This window comes from Choristoneura fumiferana, chromosome 13 (assembly GCF_025370935.1).
Source record: "Choristoneura fumiferana chromosome 13, NRCan_CFum_1, whole genome shotgun sequence".
Lineage (NCBI taxonomy): Eukaryota > Metazoa > Arthropoda > Insecta > Lepidoptera > Tortricidae > Choristoneura > Choristoneura fumiferana.
Window position 1 is genome coordinate 8678480 of NC_133484.1, and position 19819 is coordinate 8698298.

At 35.2% G+C, this 19819-nt stretch overlaps 2 protein-coding genes and 1 long non-coding RNA gene across 4 annotated transcripts; all 3 read left to right on the plus strand.

Moving 5' to 3' along the window:
• Positions 1 to 1096: 1096 nt before the first annotated feature.
• LOC141433980 (uncharacterized) lies at positions 1097 to 6329 on the plus strand. The gene is made up of 3 exons (XR_012451990.1): positions 1097 to 1456; positions 3251 to 3366; positions 5657 to 6329. It is a non-coding gene; the product is annotated as an uncharacterized lncRNA (long non-coding RNA).
• A 1439-nt stretch (positions 6330 to 7768) lies between these two features.
• On the plus strand, positions 7769 to 13030 carry LOC141434476 (uncharacterized). The gene is made up of 4 exons (XM_074096896.1): positions 7769 to 7834; positions 8395 to 8542; positions 10767 to 10924; positions 12920 to 13030. The coding sequence occupies exons 1-4, from the start codon at positions 7769 to 7771 to the stop codon at positions 13028 to 13030; spliced, it is 483 nt and encodes a 160-aa protein (XP_073952997.1).
• Positions 13031 to 13236: 206 nt separating this feature from the next.
• Positions 13237 to 19803, plus strand: LOC141433981 (uncharacterized). 2 transcript variants are annotated; one of them, XM_074096160.1, is made up of 5 exons: positions 13237 to 14298; positions 16312 to 16581; positions 17165 to 17376; positions 18747 to 18896; positions 19502 to 19803. In XM_074096160.1, the coding sequence occupies exons 1-5, from the start codon at positions 13722 to 13724 to the stop codon at positions 19586 to 19588; spliced, it is 1296 nt and encodes a 431-aa protein (XP_073952261.1). In that variant the 5' UTR covers positions 13237 to 13721; the 3' UTR covers positions 19589 to 19803. The 2 variants fall into 2 exon arrangements, with proteins under 2 accessions (XP_073952261.1, XP_073952262.1); XM_074096161.1 differs by lacking the exon at positions 13237 to 14298 and adding an exon at positions 15535 to 15774.
• Positions 19804 to 19819: the final 16 nt, after the last annotated feature.

The following is a 19819-nucleotide window of genomic DNA, read 5'->3' on the forward strand; positions in this document are numbered from 1 at the left end:
CAATACTTACTCGACTCATTGTAAATAGATGTTCGTAATACTTTCCAATTTTATTTGATTAGGGACCGGATAGCTGCCGCGATCGAATATGGCACCATTAAAAAACTTCCAACACGAAGGCCTAAAACACTTACAAGATGCTTAGCTATAAAACAGATAAATAGGTAGTAGATGCAATGTGAGCAAAAGCTATGTATGAAAATAAACAAAGTTTGTTTTTAGTTCACAGTCGCGGATTTTATCAGTTATTCAACTTTGAGATTCCAGTGAGATAATTTTTGCACCTACTTATGAAAAGCAATGTGTATAGTTAGGTACACGTGCTTTTTAAAAAACAATGATAAGCAAAAAAAAAGTTAGCCACCACGCCACTCGCTCCCTTATAATTTTAACGGTGTTCCGTTTTTTAACTACTGGAACTTTATGTGTCACTTTTATGAATAATTCCGTGCAGGTCAAACGTATTTAATTAAACGTTATAACACGTTTTTTTACTTCTTACGCTGTCACTTTAAATTTACAATACAGAACAAGAAATTAACAACTTAAATAAGCATGCACATGGAAAAAAACCTGCCTTTTGTGACACTATCAAACATTTGATTATGATTTTCTCATTCGATTTCTAATGTGCTGAATGACAGAGGAAAGTTAAATGATTTTCTACGCAAACGTAAAACGTTATACCTACTTACGGCGAAAATTTTCAAATTATTCAACCGTTATTTTGATTAAACAATGTGTACGCTAACATTGTGCATGTTAAAGAAGTTAAGACAAGTGTTAGGATTTTTCTCTTTGAGACGTGATTACCACTGTTTGCTTATCATTGACGTCGCCATTAACTCCCACAAATCATGAATCACAACTTAACTATGAAACTAATATCATTCCGAGAAGTAACAGTGTGTGACGTAACACAGAATGACGATGAGTCGTAACGAAAACAAAGAGCTGGCGATTGGCATAATAATTGAAACAAACTGTTATCAATAAATTCCCCGGAACAATCATGCGCAATCGCATTTATGTACACTAATGTAATGAAAGAGAAATTTACTATTGATACGAAGAAAAGAAAGAGAAAAGATATCAGCAATATTAGAACAAAAGATAAAGTCTTTTAAAGCCATGCCATTGTATTCATTTACCTAACAACACTTGAGTATAATCTCACTCATATTATATCAGGATCATCTCGGCGTTGAAATATCACAAAAATCTCTATACGATAGATGATGCGTTCGAAAATGGGGGGCGACAATTCCGAAATATTTGGGGAGTTTCTTTATCGCTCGCTTCTAATATTATCGGCGATAAGTTTAGATAAGGCCTGATCAGTATTGTGTGACTTTTAAACGTAGGTGCGATCAATAGCACAGCACAATCAGTGGTGATACAGTGACTGGGGTGTTGAGTGTTTCCTGTAAATAGTTTAAAAATATATCAAAATGTGGTAAGAAAACTATTTCATAATTATCACTAATTAACATAAAGATACAGCTGGGTCGAATTATTTCTATTAAAAGTGTCTCCAACGTAATACGTAAGCTAATAAGAAAATGGCAAAATAATATTATTTTATTTTATGCTTATTTCATTTTGCACATGTCAATTTCGTAACTTTCATTAAACAACTAAAAGCAACCTTGAATATTTTCTTTCACTTTTTTAAATTCTAGGTTGGCGTCTGTTTTCACTTACTAATGATAAACTACACTTCAAATCCGGATGGACATTAGTCAGGCAAAGTTAATTCATCTTAAATCACACCTACACTTACCACTTTGTGTGTAGTAGTTAACAAAATAAGAATAAGAATAGTTTATGTATTTGTCAAACATAGGTACAGATGTAGAGATGATAAAATAAAAAAATATATAGAACCCTGTATGTTTTGCCACATGGCGTACAAAATTTCAGTTTTTTTTTCTTTTATAACAATTCAAGATTGTTGCTGATGCTTAAAACTTAGTGACTTTAAAACAGGTACCTACTTAGTTTGCAAAATATTAAGGCTAGGTCAACAAGACGGAACTAACGTTTTCAAGACTCTACCGATTAGATAAAAACCGACGAGATAAAATACACGATATGCTTTTGTAATTTAACGGAAACACTAACAATAATCGTATTCGACGGATATTGATTGATAAGGATCTTGGGTTTTTTTTTTCCTGATCGATTACGTAGGTGCCTATTATACACTAAGTAGGTTGGTATTGCAAGAATAGCTTCAGAAGTTCCTTGTTTACTTTTTACTAATCCAACTTGACGATATGACGTGTCAGCGTAACGACAAGTTTGTTATTTTTTGCTGGATTTACTTTATTTTCATGCAAAATATATATTTACTAATTGACTACAACTATTTTTCACTTCTCATGCTCTTAAAATGTTACTTTAGTGTCTGCATATCGGCACTAAAGCTTCTTTTTATTCTCTAGGGATTAAAGTATTTTTTTTAATTTACGTTGGAAACCCATAAGCGGTCAACACGGTGTTTGTAAATGGAGGATTTTTAGGGCGTGGAAGTAACCTCAAAATGCCAACTGTGCAAAAATATTTAAAAAAAAAACACGATTCGTTTCGTGAAACACAATTAATGATTACGAATATGAATCTATTCAATTATATTAAAAGATTAATTCATTTTATTATGCATAGTCCAATTAGTTGAACAGTTGGCCTATCCATTAGTTGAGCGTTCGTTTTTAAAAAGTAATATTATAACGCGTTCAAAGTGAAAATTAGAGTGTTAAACGCTCTCTCGCTCTGCTCGAGTGGCTATTTGACCTGTTCAATGTTCTCTTAAAGTTAATGGAAATCTAAAATATCATGTTGTTTATCCACACCAATTTTCAAGAGTATGCCATTAACCGTTTAAACGTTCCGTCCTGCGGAGACAATCCAAACCACGAGGATTCATTACCAGATTTTATTCTATTGTCACCGGACTTAACATAAATACCTATACTAAATTTTGCTAGTAAAAATATAAACATTTACTTAAATACTTAATTACCCTATTTGTTTCTCCAATTAATATCATAATAGAAGTCCAAAAGAAGAACTTATACAAAAAACAACATAGAATTTGCAGGATAAAATATGAGCTTAAACAAATTCAAGAACTTAAAGCCTTTACGTTTTAGTTATTATGAATTTATCAGATGCATATAAAATCGTCTCATATCTCTATAATTATTATATAATCTCAATTCAATAAAACCTTGTTTCTTGTTTCCAGTTGTGTGTGTAACCTGTTGTGCAAGATCATCAGCTTCGCGATATCCGTTTTGACACTGGTAGCCCTCATTCTACTCATCCTATGGCTGGTTGGCGTAATATTCCAGAATGATGATGGTAAGGGCCAATACTTTATTATATGTATACTCAGAGCGGTACAAAATTTGGATCGCTCTACATACAAAATTACTTATTACTTGTATGTACTACATATATTACTTATACTGTGCTATTACTATTACTGTATACATTCGAGGGCCAGGTTTTTTGCCGCTCAGTTGGCATTTCAACAAAAGGAAAACCCAGAAAAGCAGTGATATGGTATAGAATTCAATTCTTGCCAAGATGTCATAGAAAACCACAAAAAATGCATAGTGGGCAGACACATGCGTAGACAGGCTTTTCATGCTCGTTCATTTATTTACTTTTGTTTGTTGCGTTTCCATGTTTGTATGTCACGACGCGGACATAGGTTTATCTTGTTTTAACCGGTGTAAACATTTTTAACGACGTTATTATTAACATAAGATTGATTGAAATTGAAATGTGATACATGTAATTATCTAACAATTTTCATAGGTTATTTTTTATCATAATTACATGTATGCTTAATTATATTATTATTTTTATCAATATTAGTAGGATAAAGTAAATAACTTACCAATAGGATTGGTTTTTTGGAATCTTTTTGTACTTTTTATTTCAATTCAAAATTTTTACTTTTACGGTCATCCCGTAAAACCTAAATTGAAAATACAAACTGAAATATAGATGCACAGAAAAACCAGAACAATAACACCAGCACTGGGAATCGAACCCAGGTCCTCGGTATTCCGTACCGCGTGCTATACCGCTACACCACTGCTGGTCAACGGACCGGACGGTCGAGGACCTGGGTTCGATTCCCAGTGCTGGTCTTATTTTTCTGTGCATCTATATGTCAGTTTGTATTTTCAACTTACCAATAATCGACATTTGTACCTTAATTTTGCAACTAAATATCAAATATTAATAACAAGGTAACGAGCAATGTTTGCACATATTGCTTGTGGCTGGAGCGAAGTTATAATGATTACAACATACAGGAGTTCAACAGTGTAGCATTGAATTCAACTGCAGCTTTGTTATCTCTATTCTTGACTTTATTTAATAAAAAATAATTGCCTTTTGAGATGAGAGAATGTTTTCAACAATATCTGACAGTTGAATCGTTTATTAGGGAGAAAAAAATATCAGAAAATTATTACAAAATATAGAACCGACTGCAAAAAACCATGAAAATAATTTTCTACCAGTTTGAAGTCGGTGCCTCAGCACGAGCCAGCAGGAGTGGACCTATAATCGTCTACCTCACCTACAACTATAGATATACGAGTATATTGGGCTTCAATCACTCCTGCTGGCTCGTGCTGAGGACTGGTAGAAAATTATTTTCATGGTTTTTTTCAGTAGGTCCTATTATTTTTAATATTTTTTTTCACGCTTTTTAGTGTAGATCTAAGATACAATAGTTTAATGTCAAGTGCTCGTCACCTTGTACGAATAATTGTTTTCTACGATGCAGAGACGTTCATTATTGAACAGTCCTGCCTGGTGCTTCATCACCCGTTCCATTTCACCATACGATGAGCTTAAATTGCTTAGCAACTGCGTTAAAGTAATTGAAATTCAACCCCTGAAGTACTTGTTATTGAGTAGTCGCTCGGGTCTTCACCATCAGTTCTACTTCACCAAATGATGATTTTCAAAAGCAAATGCACGAGTTAGTCCTAAATATATCCCCTATCTTTACGTTTTCCTTTCCTGTTTAGGTTAGCTTGAAAAGATCCCTTTTAGGGATAAGTTCGCCTTTGTTTTGTTGTTTTCTTTTTGTATTATTTTTGTGTTTTATGTACAATAAAGTATTTACATACATACATACATATATCGAAATTACCATAGGCGTTCCTACAATATTTGAACGGTTCCCTCGATTTCCTTAGGATCCAATCATCAGATCCTGATTTGGTGCTTATGGGACCTAATTGAAAGTATTCCTAGACGAAGGAAATTTTTTTTTTTCAAATCTGTTCATAAACGATGAAGTTCTGAGGTAACAAAAAAAATACAACCGAATTGATAACCTCCTTTTTTTTAAGTCGGTTAAAAAGTACCGATCCGCCCATACTTCGGTATTTTTGGTTATACCGAACACCGAACACAGTACTAACATACCGAACGGTTCGGTAGAATACGAGTACCGTATACCTGGCAAGCCTGTTCAGAATACGTATTCTCGATTTTATTCCCCTTGCTTCATCCTTTACTTTGCATATAAATACTCAATTCACGCAGTATAATATTTTCCTTCTCCTTTACTTAATAGTCATCGACTCTACTAAACATAATCATTATTCTGCTATTTCAGAAGTCACCACCGCCAACAACGCGTACCTCAAGAGCGCTGGCGAATACAAATATGCAGCAGTGGGAGCGTCGTTTACATAATCACACATATTCCAAATAGATAAGAATAAGATCGATTAAATACCTGTTTCACCGCCGTCAAACTACAGTTGTCCACATAGCGTCTAGCGCCGCTAACCCTTTTAAGTCTATGTCCCTGGTACCCACAGAATAATCTAAGCCTTTAAATATGAAGTAAAAGGTTAATCAATTTCTTGCTAACGGTAAAACAGGTGTCTATTCTGTAATCTTTTTTCCCTTGTCTTGCCCAAGGAGTCAGACGAGTTTATCCCGATATAAGCCTTCCAACGGACTCCTCTTTGTACTGGTTGAAACTTCTGCGAGCATAAATACTTTTATATACCTACTATGTTAGTCTAGGGCATACAAAGTGATCGTATTCTTTGCAGATGCTTCTATCTATCTATATCTTGACCGAGGTTGTAAAAGTTGTAGGGAAATCAAAAATGTCATTGACTCAAGCACAATTTTTTTTACAAAGTCTATTTACGTTCATAATATTTTCGTTATTGTCACCCAAATAAATTGAATCCACAATTTACTATCATTTTCCAGTCTTGTTAATGATTAAGTTGTATTTTTTTTATTTTTAATAAATATATTTCTCAATTTAACATATGTGTATTACTTGAATAGTCACACAACACAATATTATAAAAGCAAAGAAAGAAAGAAAAACATTTATAATACGTTTATAATAATGAGTTATTATGGGTGTTATTCATATTTTACTAATTGCTGCCTTCAGAGACGTAAAGTACCTACCTGCTTAATTAAACATTAAGCCATAACTGAACGCTTGTTACTTTCTGTCAAGTAAATTAACAATGATTGATATTGAATTTACATGTTCGAGCTTTAATCAGATCGTACCATGACTACACAAATTCGGCTTTCCCTCGGCAGTTCCGAAAGAAATCTCGTCAAGTTAACACTATGCTGTATTCAAGAGACTTTAACATTAGAAGCTCCGAAATTAATGAAAAAGATTATGATATTAAAAACCAATTTTTTACTGTGATTATAGAGCACAATGCCAAAATTGATGAAACATTTCTCGAGAACTCTTTGACTAACTCTATTAAACCGCTGTCTTATTTTTCGGCCATTTTTGGGACTCAAATTGTTAGTTACAATAACAATCAAGTTCGTCAAGTAAAACTTATAAGTAAAATTTACAGTTTATTTGTAATTGTGTTCATGTATCTGATTTACACTTTTGTCAATCCCAGAAGTTGGAAAGAAACTAAAACCGATTTGCCCCTTAATATTTTGACCAAATGTTTTGGATATCTAAGCAATACTGAGGTCACTTACCTTATTTTTATAGCAACTATTGGCAACGACGAACATTATTTAAAATTACTACAGAAATTGAACAATTTCGATAATCATTTTAACTCATCAAGGAGGCTTTTCATTAAGGGCAGGATTGTGGCCATATCTCTCATTTTATTCTCCATTTTAGAAGTGTCTTGCACTTTTTGGTTAAGAAAGTTTAATATTCACAATATAGGCGCGCACTTGACGTTGTATTCACTTATTTTACAAGGAACTGTCATTGTGTTCTTTCTTGGAAACATTTATACCAGGCTTATGGTCTTTAACGACTTACTGTTACGAAGAGTTTTAAAAACTTTGCCGTCGTGCAATACAATTATTTTTGAAGATTCTTTGGCTGACAAAACTATAAAAGTAAGTTTTTTGATTATTCTGATAAGTTGTAACGTTTTTCCTGACTACAGCAAAATTTTTAAGCAGTATCATGTTTCGGAGCAGATCCTACTTTATGTCTAATAATTAGGCATCTTTCTCTAGGCAGTAATTTGATTTAAATCTTTCAGAAACTATTTAGTGATTCACAAATCCTTGAACTGAAACTCAGTAGTCACTACAACTGGTTTGAACTGATGCAAATGTACGACAAAATTGCCGATTGTGTCTATCTCTTTAATAAAATTTATGCCGGGCAAGTAAGTTTTTTTTGGATCTTCAGTGAAATGCATTTCTTTGAAGCAAGTAATATCACCATATTATTTTTCAGGTTTTTTTCATGTTTCAGACTAGCCTCTTTTGCACTATGCTAACGATTTGTAGATATTTGTCGCCTTCACTAAAGGTAGGCCCTTTTTACAAGCTTTTAACAATACAATACTATATAACTCTTTATTGAACACTAACACACACCTTAACTTAACTACTAACTAACTACTAGCCGCATTCACATTTATCTGTCGTGTTGTGTCGTGATGCATCAGAAGTATCGGAACTGTATCGGTTTCATATACATTTTATATGGTTGCGTGCACATTTAAATTTATCTGATGCAGTTTTGTGACGGCTTGTGTTGTTTCGCATCAAAGCTATAGAGAGAGAGACAGAGACTTGCTCTGTTTGTTGTACTTGTTGTTGTTGCATCAAATCTTGTAAGTTCATTTTGACCCACTTCCAGTGGTCGGATAGACTTGAAATTCGGTACCTATACATTATGTAAGTTGGATGATAATGCAACAAAAACAGACTATACAGTCAACAAAAAGTACAATCAGCAAAAAAGCTCAAATAACAACACAGAAATTAAAATTTTAACAGAAACTTATTTAAAACTTATTTAAAAGATAAAAGTTTGGGTCAGCCTCATTCATGAGGTCACTTTTTTTTAATGAAGTTTGTTTTCAGACTGCTGATTATATCATGAGTGACATTTACATCTACTCGTGTATTAATATCCGTCCTCTATTCATGGCAAAAATGTGTGCTTTGATATCAGATCAAAAAGATAAGACCTTACTGATGCTGCTCAGCGTTTTGGTTCAAGGAGATTTAGGTAAATACAAGTTGGGAACGCCAAAGCTCGCATACCCTTCGCTAGTCATAATTTAATTCCCACTGAAACCTTATTTTTTTCTGAAATTTTGAAATGGTCCCTATTGAAAACTATAGATTAGGATAGGTTTGTTTTATAACAATTCTGAATAATTATTAGATTCAGAGAAAAAAGAGTTATGGCAAACGATAATCCTGACAAACATTTCATTCGGACTTTCAACAAGTAGCGAGCCATTATGAACCTATACAAGTTAATAGTGTTTCTACAAATATATTTTTTTTTATTCGACTGGATGGCAAACGAGCAAGTGTGTCTCCTGATGGTAAGAGATCATCACCGCCCATAAACATCTGCAACACCAGGGGTATTTCAGATGCGTTGCCAACCTAGAGTTTGACAAAGAGTTTCGTGATTTAGATGGCGTCCTGTTTTTATTCTTTGCAGAAGGCATTTGATTACAAGACCACATAAAATGCAAGGCTCTGGAGCTCGTAAGCTCGTAGCGCTATGGATCGATTGAGCTCGGATTTAGGTTCGTGGCGGTTCGTAGAGGAGCTGTACCCGTATCCAATGTAGGTACGCGTAAACACACGCGTAACCGATTACGCGTACCAATGTACGCGCTGTCCGTACGCAGCTTAACTTGATCCCGCAGAATCAATTCCCGTGGGAATGCTAAATTTAAATTCTCTACTAGCAGTGGTGGTAACGGTCTTGTAACAGTAGTTCTTTACCTTTTTTAATTTCACGCGTAAACCATAAAGTCTAGCAGAGCAGTTGAAATTACTCTGGGATTTCGCAAAAAATCTCTATTTATTTATTAAACCAAGATACTGAAATTAAGTTTCATGTGTTACCTGTTTTTTTATATCTCATAAATAGTGATGTGCCATAACCGGTAATCACCGAAAAGTTTTGGTAAGTACCTATATATGTTATACGTTTAAAATGTTAAGATATGAACGGATCTGTGACGTACTAACACGCGTAGGGCATTTCCACTTAAGACATTCTAAAAAAGGTAAAATGGGTCTAATGAAAATGACACTGTTTAGAAGATGTTTCGACTTCTTGTAGATGTTGCTTTCTACCTAAAAGCTCAATGCTTATGGAAAGTAGAATATTGAATGCTTTAATTTTATTTTTGTTTCCATAAAATATTATGTTTTACCGATTAATGTCGTAAACCGAAATCAGAGAGCAGCATACCTAATTCGTATTACGCTGGTCACATTATTTTACATTTGACATTTTCATACTGTCACTTTAGTATCTTGGTTTAATAAACAGAGTGAGTTTTGGAAGTTTATCCAAATCCCGTGGGAATATCGGGAGGAGAGTAGCTTATGTGTTATTTCAAACGTCCAGCTATCTAAGGCCTGACAAGTTACTATTTAGCCCTAGGTAGAATCCTGTCACAGTCAGCATTTTCCGCACTTATACAAAAAAACTTGATAACGACAGCAGAGGCTCCCTGCGACAGGGTTCCACCGAGTGCTAAATAGGAACTTGTCAGGCTTTACCTACTATACCAAATTTTATCCAAATCCATCCAGCCGTTTCAGCGTGAAAGAATATCAACGCACGCACATAGGTACTCGGTAACTTTTACATTACTTTTAATTAATATTAGGTATTGGTAAGATAGCCAAAACACGAATAAGTAGGTAGCTACAATTTTTATAAAGGAAAAAGTAAATATCTGGCAAAACAACTACTTAACTATTTAGTACGATGTCTATCTGTATGAATTCTGAATTGTCTTGAACATCCAAAACTTGAATAGGAGCCAAAATCCACTCGTAGTGTGCCGTGGTAATAATGGAAGATTGTTTTCCTGTGATATGAATGTACATACGTAAGTACGAGTATAGTACTTGTAAAGGTGCCCATAATGTACCTACTCATACTCAATTATATTTTATACTTGACACTTACCTACTGAAACTAGCGACTAGTATCAACGTTTCGATACATTTATCAATATACAGTTATTTTTAATTCAAGGCACATTAAAAGAATACCTAGCACGTATGAAGCCCTAAGAGAAACACTAAATAAGTAATATAGTTATTGTTAGAAAATTAACTCTATCTACCTACAACTAAAGCTCGATGTCTGTCTATCGTGCGCAATCCTACCTCAGAAAATAAAGAGCTTTATCTAGCTGATCTTACGAAAACCTACGAAACGAAATAACTGAAAACACATTTCATTCCAGATGATGTCTATCGCGATCAAATACAATCTTTGATAAACTTAGTAGGCGCAAGAAAAATGGAAATAACCGCCAATGTATTCACTGCCGACGTACAGACTGCCGTGAATTTCTCCGGACGAGTCGTTTCCTACACAGTTCTTATGATACAATACTTTTATATGCACGTGCTTTCGGGATAACTTTTTACGAGTCGCATTCTCGTGTCCTCTTCGTAAAAACAGATTTAAGTCCAGGAGTGTCACCGTTACGAGTGTATTTCCTCTGGGTAAAATGAAATCCCGGGTCAAAAAATGAAGTAGATTTTTCTGCATGAAATAAAATGCAACATTGTCCCACATGTCGAAATTGCTGCTTTGCCACGTGTGTTTATTTTGTACACCTGTTTGAAATATAAACTGTAGAAGCAACTTATTTTGTCGTAGGTATAAAATATTATAAAAACTAACAAAATCTAATTTATTTGAGATTCATCACCTTTTTAAATCTAATAGCTACTTTATGAGTAGGAAGTAATCGACCTACATGTAATCAAATAGCAATATTAATGACACATTAATCGAAAGCATTTTTAACCGACTTCAAAAAAAGGAGGAGGTTCTAAGTTCCAATGTTTGTATTTTTTTTATATATGTTCACCGATTACTGTCAATTGTGGACCGATTTTCAAAATTCTTTTTTTATTCGAAAGAGGACTCTTCTGAGGTGGTCCCATGATCACCAAGTCAAAATCTAATGATGGGATCCTACGGAAATCGAGGGCAAACCTCAAATTTTATAGGTACACCTATAGCGATTTTGTCATTATTAGCATTAAGATAAGCATTTACATTCCGAAAGTATAATTTGATAAGTAACTGTGCCTGATGAAAAAGACCGTAGGGCCAGTGGAACTCGTCGCAAAGCTAAGTAATGCTCGCGCGTATAAATGATCATGATTAAATGATCATGATCTGATAATACACCTATATAAGCGATTAAGAAGACGCTTTAAGTTAATGATTCTTTCGAACTGATCTGATGCTGAAGCCGGAAGGTAGGCAACGAAACTCTGTTATAAAACAACGTAACTAAGCCGAGTTTGGGCTTAATGGAATCGTTGTGAGATACCTACACTTTGGCTATGAATCACTAAAAACAAAAGTTGAGAAATAAATAATTTTTTAAACAAAAAAGTAAAACCGACGCTACAAGCCCGAAGTCAGTGACTCAACACGACCCAGCAGGAGGGATTGAAACCCATAGTATGTAGACGATTGTTCTACTCCTGCTGGCTCGTTCTGAGGCACCGACTTCGAGCTAGTAAGTAGGTACCTACAAAAATGTTTTCAAGGTTTTTGTAGTCGGTTCCATTTTTTGTTGAAAATTTTCTTTTATAAGGTCAACCTGGTCTAATGCGTCACACACAATACTTTAAACTGCATATTTATCAGATTATAACAAACACATTATGTACCTATCCTTAAAAGCTATAACTTATGATACATGATAGCATATTTGATCTAATTTCATATTTTAGTGCCATTTTATGGCATTTTTAATAACTTCTAAGTACGTGTAAATTACATTTCTGTAAAAGCTGTGATTTTTAGACGCTATAACCCCAGGTGGGGTGAAAGCGTCTTTTACTGGTATTATGTGAACGGATTGGTCGGAATGATAAAGTTAATTATTATGCTGTACGCTAAATTCTAGCCTTAGTTTAGTTAGGGTTAGGTTAGTTAGTTTAGTTTAGTTGAACAAAAATATTTGGGACTATAGCGTCTAATTGACCTCGTTGGCGGATTACTTTAAAAAAAGAGCTCGGCCATGACAGCTAGTGATCATTTTTTGTACTTTTAGTGCAAAAGCCTATAAAAAAATCGCGTGTGTAGTTCTAAAGGATGTTTTTCTTATGATAATTGGAATGGACGCATTAGGCCCGTAGAAGATATAGCCCTGGTTGACCTTAACTAGATCTTCAATCGAAAAATAATTAAAACGAAACCAATGTTCACCCACTTTGCTACAAGATTTCGAACAGGCGTTTACCTAGTTATAGTGGGTATTAATTTTCTACCTACCTCAGCTACCTCTTGCACATTTGTAGCAAATAACTAAACGTGAAAAAATACACAGAAAAAAAATACCAACTGTTTCAGCAGAAACCCTTTCACAAATTTAAGTTTCTAGATATTGAAGACACAGTTAAGTACTTAGATGGGTGCGTTAAAATTCTTCACAGTTTATTTTTAGATATGACGAATCCACAATGCTCTCTCGTTTAGGTAGGTACAACAAAAAAATCATAACAACGCCAAACTCCTAACAGACGTTACGAGTACCTATTATCTTTTAGGAATGGGGTATTGTTTTGTTATAAATAACCTATGGATATCCCCAAATCAGTTTGTAAACAAACATGTTTTGCACGATGTTTTGCAATTTGATGTTGCTCCGGGTTTTTACGCCAGGATTTTCGGCTATAGAGCTACCTATATAGCGGCTACACTCCAGTCAATGCCAAACATATTTTGCATTCAGATCAGTTCACTGCGTTCTACCGCGTACCGCGTGGACGACATTATTGCGAGATTTAAGTATTTAATCAGTGCGTGTGTGAAGTGGTGAATAAATATCGGTGCATCACCGAACAAAGCCGGTAGCAGCTGCATTACACAAAAATCTATATTTCTATGTGGTTTCTTATTCTAGAATCCTTGGTGTATCATAGGTGTTACTGATTCCACCAGAAATAAATTAGCTAGCAACTTGGTGACTTAATCACGCCAAATATTTTATGGTGGGCAATAAATCAGTGCCTAAATGTGAGTGAACTTTAAGATTATTTGCTTTTCGGGTAATTTTTAGAAGGAGCCAAAATAGGTAATGACAAATACCTAGGCCTACAATACCCTCATAAGTTTTTTTTTTTCACCCAAACAAGTCCGGATTCCTTCAGGGCACCACAAGTGTCAAATGCAAAATTATTACCTAGGCACAATTTCAGACATTTTACGGAATTTGGAACGTGCAATGTCTTACGGAAGCTTAGAGCCCTACGATTTAGTTTCTAACCAATGGTCGGCTTATGTTCGTCGCGTAAAACAGTATATGTTGATCAACCAAACAGAGGACGAGCTAAAAGTGCCGCTGTTATTATCAGCCGTAGGAGACGCCACATATTCATTAATGAGCAACATATGTTCTCCGATACATCCAGAAGATCTTCGCTTTGATGCTCTGATACGATTGATGACAGAGTACTTGGAGAAACCAGAGAAACACCACACTGAAATCGCAGAGCGTCATGTTTTTAGACAGCGACGGCAGCGTTCAGATGAATCGCTTGTCGATTTTCTTGAAAGCCTACAACGGTTAGCAAGGAATTGTAACTTCGGTACAATGCTTAAAGAGAATCTGAGAGATCAGTTCATTTCGGGAATGGCGGACAGAAACATGCGATCAAAACTGTTTGGCGAGAAGAATATTCAGTATCCCGAGGCGGTGGCGCTTGCTTTGGCAATGGAGCGGAGTGCAAAAAGTTTGACCTACGGTAAGTACCTACTACCTATTATTTAATTTAATAGGTACCTACTATCTTCTAGATCGCGGGATCGCGTTGGATGCAGAAAGCACAAGACCGGTCTGAGTGGAGAGCCTTGGGGGGAGGCCTATGTCCAGCAGTGGACTTCTTTCGGCTCACATGATGATGATGATCTTCTACCAAAGTAGATAGGTGGGCACTTACTAATAGCATAGCATAAATAGCGTACTACTAAACTTAATTGTAAGTCAACCACATTATTTTATTAACATCGAAAATGGTTTAACAGAGACGAGGAGAAAAATGAAACTACTAATAGAGGTAGGTTCCTTCCTATTCTAACACTCACTTTAGGTAAGTACTTTAGAGTTAGACAGTTACATACACAACGTTAATAATTTTAACAGGAAATTCCTGATTAATTCCAAGTAAATTTAAGCTGGCTTACATCCTGTTGTGCAATATCAGCACATCAACCAAACCAGACCAATGAACTAACTTTGGTTGTTTTTGATTCGACTGACTGACTAATAATACAATACAATACCACGTCACGTCATTCCATTATTATAAAAAAAACTGGTTCTGAAACCAAATACACGTAAAAAACTTGTGCTCCAATCGTACTTAATTAATTTAATTGATATAAATTCTTTGATAATTCAAACACAGGCTAGTGAAAGCAGGTGTAGGCTTTTAAAAACAGTACTAACTACTCAAAATTTCATGCTAAAATTATTCTAATTGTAAAGCTTAAATTGACGATAATCACGTTTTTTTAACTGTGATATTGACAGTATACCGTATTCCCACCCATCCATGGTAATACCCCCTCTAAAAACAGGGGCTACTACGACACTAGAAAATCGAAGTTTGTATCGCATCGTGTCTTTCACTCGTGTATTAAATGACATAAGCGTCAGCGGGACGGCAACATACGAAGTTCGAGTTTTGCACTTCGTAGTATAGATAGGGCCTGCAAGGCTACTACGAAACTCGTAACTCGAAGTTCGTGTCGTGCGGTCTCTCTCACTCTCGTATCAAACAGTGTAAGTGTCAGAGGGACCGCACGACACGAACTTCGAGTTTCGAGTTTCGGAGTAGCCCAGCTGCAGGGCTACTATGTAACTCGAAACTCGAAGTTCGTGTTGTGTGGTCTCTCTGACACTTATACTATTTAATACGAGAGCGAGAGGGACGGTACGACACGAACTTCGGAGTAGGCCCTCTGTTCTGTACTGTAAAAACCCACTCCTACTACACTTGTACCTAGCCGGCCTCAACAAAACCGTTCACGTCAGCCATCCAAATAACATTGGATTCGCCGCTACTTGCTTGCTTGGCTTGGCTTGGAGTTTTGTATTTGATGCGGTTCAACAAAGACTACCGGTTCAATTTCAATACGCTCGTCTTTTCTGCAATTTTTTTTTTATTGTGAAATCCAACTGACTAAATCTAAAGCATATTCAGTCACGATGTCAGGATGTAAGTATTTCAGTTTAAATATATTATTATTAAACTTATTCAACAGATAGTTAAGCATTCGAATAAAATGAAAAAAAGTCAAACGGTAGGTACTTATATAAATTCTACTGGCACAAAAAACGATCGTCATTTGTTGTCGTGTACCTTATGAAGTTATAACAAAGACAAAATCTTGCATTTTGCAGTCAGTATTTTTCTAGCTTATGACAAGCGCTAGGATACACCTGATTTGACATAATTATAATAATAATTTAACGTTTATTTCAGGCTCTAGTCCCATATACTTAATATTAGTTACAGTCTTATAATGATAATGTTACTAGTTTAATTAATTGCGATTAAATTAATATGCATAACATGCATGTCTAAACTTTTAACCTTTCACTTTATCTCGACTTTCTCTGGCTTTTCACCTATATTATAATAATTGTAACCCTACTTAAAATTAGGAATGGATAGCTTGGACTTTGAAGTTATAATTACGGTTCCTTAATTAGGGTTCTTTATATTCATTTCAAAATTAATTTTCATTTTCAGATCCATATGGCGGAAACCCTCCTCAGTATCCTCCTCCGCAGAACCAGATATACCCTCAGATATACAACCCAGCAAATGCACCACCTCCAGGTCAGCCAGCGAACTACCCTGCTGGGCAGCAACCCTACCCATATCAGCCGGGCTTTTCCTACCCCTACCAAGGACAGCCAGGGATTGCCCCATCAGCTCCAGGATTAGCACAGACTGCACCACCTGCAGCATTCTCGTATGCTGGATATCCAACGGTCACACCCCAACCTGGTTACGGACGTAAGTACAATTAATAGTCTTATCTTAATTGTTTGTACCATACTAATGGATGTATGCTTTCTAGGTGACTCATTGGGTTCTTTTAGGTATTTAGGCATATACTGTAATATTAATTTTTGATGGTGGATATTATTCTTATTTAGTTTGCTTTTTACAAGCTTTTGTTTAACTTCCCTTGTTTGTATGTATATCCTGGAAATTCCACTTCCTAATATCCAATTAAGCTCAAATGTGGTATACTTATGTAAATCTAGTGAAAGTAAGATAATCTGGTAGTAAAATTCTGATGGTGCAGCAAGGAACACCTCAACAGTTGATGGCATCAACATGGCATTTGGTACAATATTTGATTGATGCAAGCAAGTGTAGTTAAAAAAGTACCTACAACTGTAGTGTAGCAAAAAAAAAAGCTTTAATCAATTTTTTAACAAAAACCTTTGTGCTCCATCTGTCTTGTGCCCGTTTTTATAATCAGCAGGAATTCAGCCATCACTTAAAATAACTACTCACATTGAATTTGTCAAATAAAAATGAGGTTCTTGTTTTCATCAAGTATTCTTAATTTGAATCACTTTGTTTTCAGCGGCCGTGGAGTGGGTCCCTTCTTCACCACAAACTGCGGCCAGCCTCAGTGACAGGGCTGTGGTGGCTGGCTATGAGGGCCATGACGGTAGTCCACTGTGGGCCATCCGTGCTCACTTCCAGGGTGACCTTATCCCTGGAAAACTGCCTATTAAGCATCGTTGTGCTTATGTTCCTTGGGGCGGCAAAGAAAATGCAGTGAATAATATTGAGGTGACTATTTTATAACATAGTAATCCAGAAGAAGCATAACTCCTGCATGGGCCACATACAGTGATTAGGATATCGGTGAAAACCAAAAAGTTGCATACCGTTAAAGCTGCGTTAGCAGGTAGTTATAATTTCCAATAACTTTTCCATTGTGACACGAAAATTATAAAATTATCCATACAAATGTATGATTAATTTTCGTGTCACAATGGAAAAAGTTAATGGAAATTCAAAACTACATGCTAACGCAGCTTTAACAGTGTGCAACTTTTTGGTTTTCACCCATATAATTTATTCAACACTTGGAGTGACACTTTCCGACTCTGGCAAAAACAATCTTGCAAATTAATAATCAGTTCGTTGATTTTACCGCTTTTATTTTTCCAATAACCTTTACCTCTAGCAATTGCGGCCTATTGAAACAACATTGTAAGGGCGTTCATTAAAGAAAGTAAGTTAATACCGGGTGTGGCCTGTAATATGAGCTATTAATTAAAACATAGATTGTACTCGTCAAACTGAACAACATTAGTTCAGCTACTTGTAAAAATAATTAGTTTTTAATTTTTATTACAGTTTTAAGTTTATTCGAAGAAGCAATGTAAAGCAAAATGCTTGACTTTTGTAGCGTGACAGGCGACGTTAGTTGTGTTCTAGGACGGCGTACATTTATAGCAGTATTTAATTTGTATGAAAAAAATAAGTTTAAAAAACTGAAATTCGACTACGGATAAAACGTGAAATAAAAAACAAGAAAATGTTTAAGAACTATACGCAATTAATTTGCTCCTCTGTGACTACAAATATGAATATGTTTTAATTTTTTGCTCGTATTACAGGCGACACCCGGTCTAACACAGTGCCTTCGCAGTAACTTAGCAAATTTGAGTTCAAATATTCCAACAACCAGCAGTTTTAATGTGATTTCATTTTTTCAAGCATTATAGCTCTGATGGAAAAAATAAAAAATTAGTTACCGCCTCAAAAAGTTACATAATCATCATGTGTCATTTGAATCATATTAGACCAAATAGAGTATAACAAGCGTTTCTTTCATGTGTGTGGGTTAGGAACACCCCAGTAATGTTTCGTAATAAAATAAAATTGTGCATGTTTCACATACATACTGTAGCTAACACTTGTATGCATTTACTGATCACAAATACGACTCCAAAAAATGTACCCATATTGATATTAAACCTTGAGCATCTGCATGTGTGACAGCCACCAATGTTTAACCTTAAGAAGACTATTATTTTTGTTAAACTTTGTTTTAGGTTACCTTAACATGCAAGAATTTGTTCTTTGCTACAAAACTAAAACATTCCCGGGTGATTTAAAAATTGTTGTAAACATCCCGTTTTTATTTGAAGGTATGCTGTGCCCGTCCGGAGCGAATCCGTTGGATCGAAAGCCGCAATGGCAGCGTCCCACCCAACGCGGTGGTCGCGGGAAACACGTCCAACGGGGAACCTTTATACATCGGACGCGCCAAGCACGAGGGATCGCTGACTCCGGGGAAGGTGATATATCTTTTTAAAACGCATGTATTTATGTAGAAAGTCAAAGAAACTGAAACGCGTACCAACTGTGTGTGCGGTGGAAACTTGTGTGCTACTGACGTCATATTGACATTCCATGAATTTAATTATGAAAAAGTCTCACCCTGGTACGCAATTCGGTTTCCTCCACTGTATGTAACGGAATCATTTAACTTGATTTTTACCCTCTTTTTAATGTTGTATTCATACTTAAATTATGAGAAAGTATAGTTATGCGACGTTCTGATTACGACATAATTATGATAACATGATACCGAGATGACACGTTTAACCGGAAGGCCACTCTAAAATTTACAACTAGCGAGTAAAGTATTCAAACGAAATCCTAATGTTGTTTAAAACGGAGGTACCTACTATGAGTTTCATTTAAGTAACGTGTTTCTGTGATTGTCATTTCATCATCATTGAGTGTATCAAGCAATAATGTCCATGTTAACTGAAACAGGAACAAAAACACAGTTTTAGTAGAAAATCTGTGTGTTCCTAATAAGCTGATCTTGACTATACATAGACGATAAACTTAGCTGTAAGTTTAAAAACTGACCTTCTTTTGTTTTACTTTTCAGGTTCATCCGTCACACAAAAACATGTACATCTCGTTTGCTGGCAAAGAAATTCCACACAACACATATGAAGTGCTGTGCACTATTTAAATATCATTTATGATTAGGTACTATATTTTTATATTGCTTCTGAAGGAACAAGGCTGTTAAGGTGCAAGCTAAGGTGCATTTTTGAATTTATGTTTACCTCGAATGTTAAGAAAAGTAATCTTCAGAGTACTTAAAATATTAATTGTTAATGTTTTATAATCATGGTATTTTGTATTTTAAATAAGAATAAATATTTTTGGAATGAATTGAATGAATTTGTGGAATCTTTTC

Coding starts and splice junctions, on each gene's coding strand:
- LOC141434476 (XM_074096896.1), top strand. CDS start 7,769: ATGTTTCAGACTAGCCTCTTTTGCACTATGCTAACGATTTGTAGATAT. Junction 7,835..8,394: donor ATTTGTCGCCTTCACTAAAG/GTAGGCCCTTTT, acceptor GTTTGTTTTCAG/ACTGCTGATTATATCATGAG. Junction 10,925..12,919: donor TTATGATACAATACTTTTAT/ATGCACGTGCTT, acceptor AAACCCTTTCAC/AAATTTAAGTTTCTAGATAT.
- LOC141433981 (XM_074096160.1), top strand. CDS start 13,722: ATGCAAAATTATTACCTAGGCACAATTTCAGACATTTTACGGAATTTG. Junction 14,299..16,311: donor TGCAAAAAGTTTGACCTACG/GTAAGTACCTAC, acceptor TTTCATTTTCAG/ATCCATATGGCGGAAACCCT. Junction 18,897..19,501: donor GATCGCTGACTCCGGGGAAG/GTGATATATCTT, acceptor TTTACTTTTCAG/GTTCATCCGTCACACAAAAA.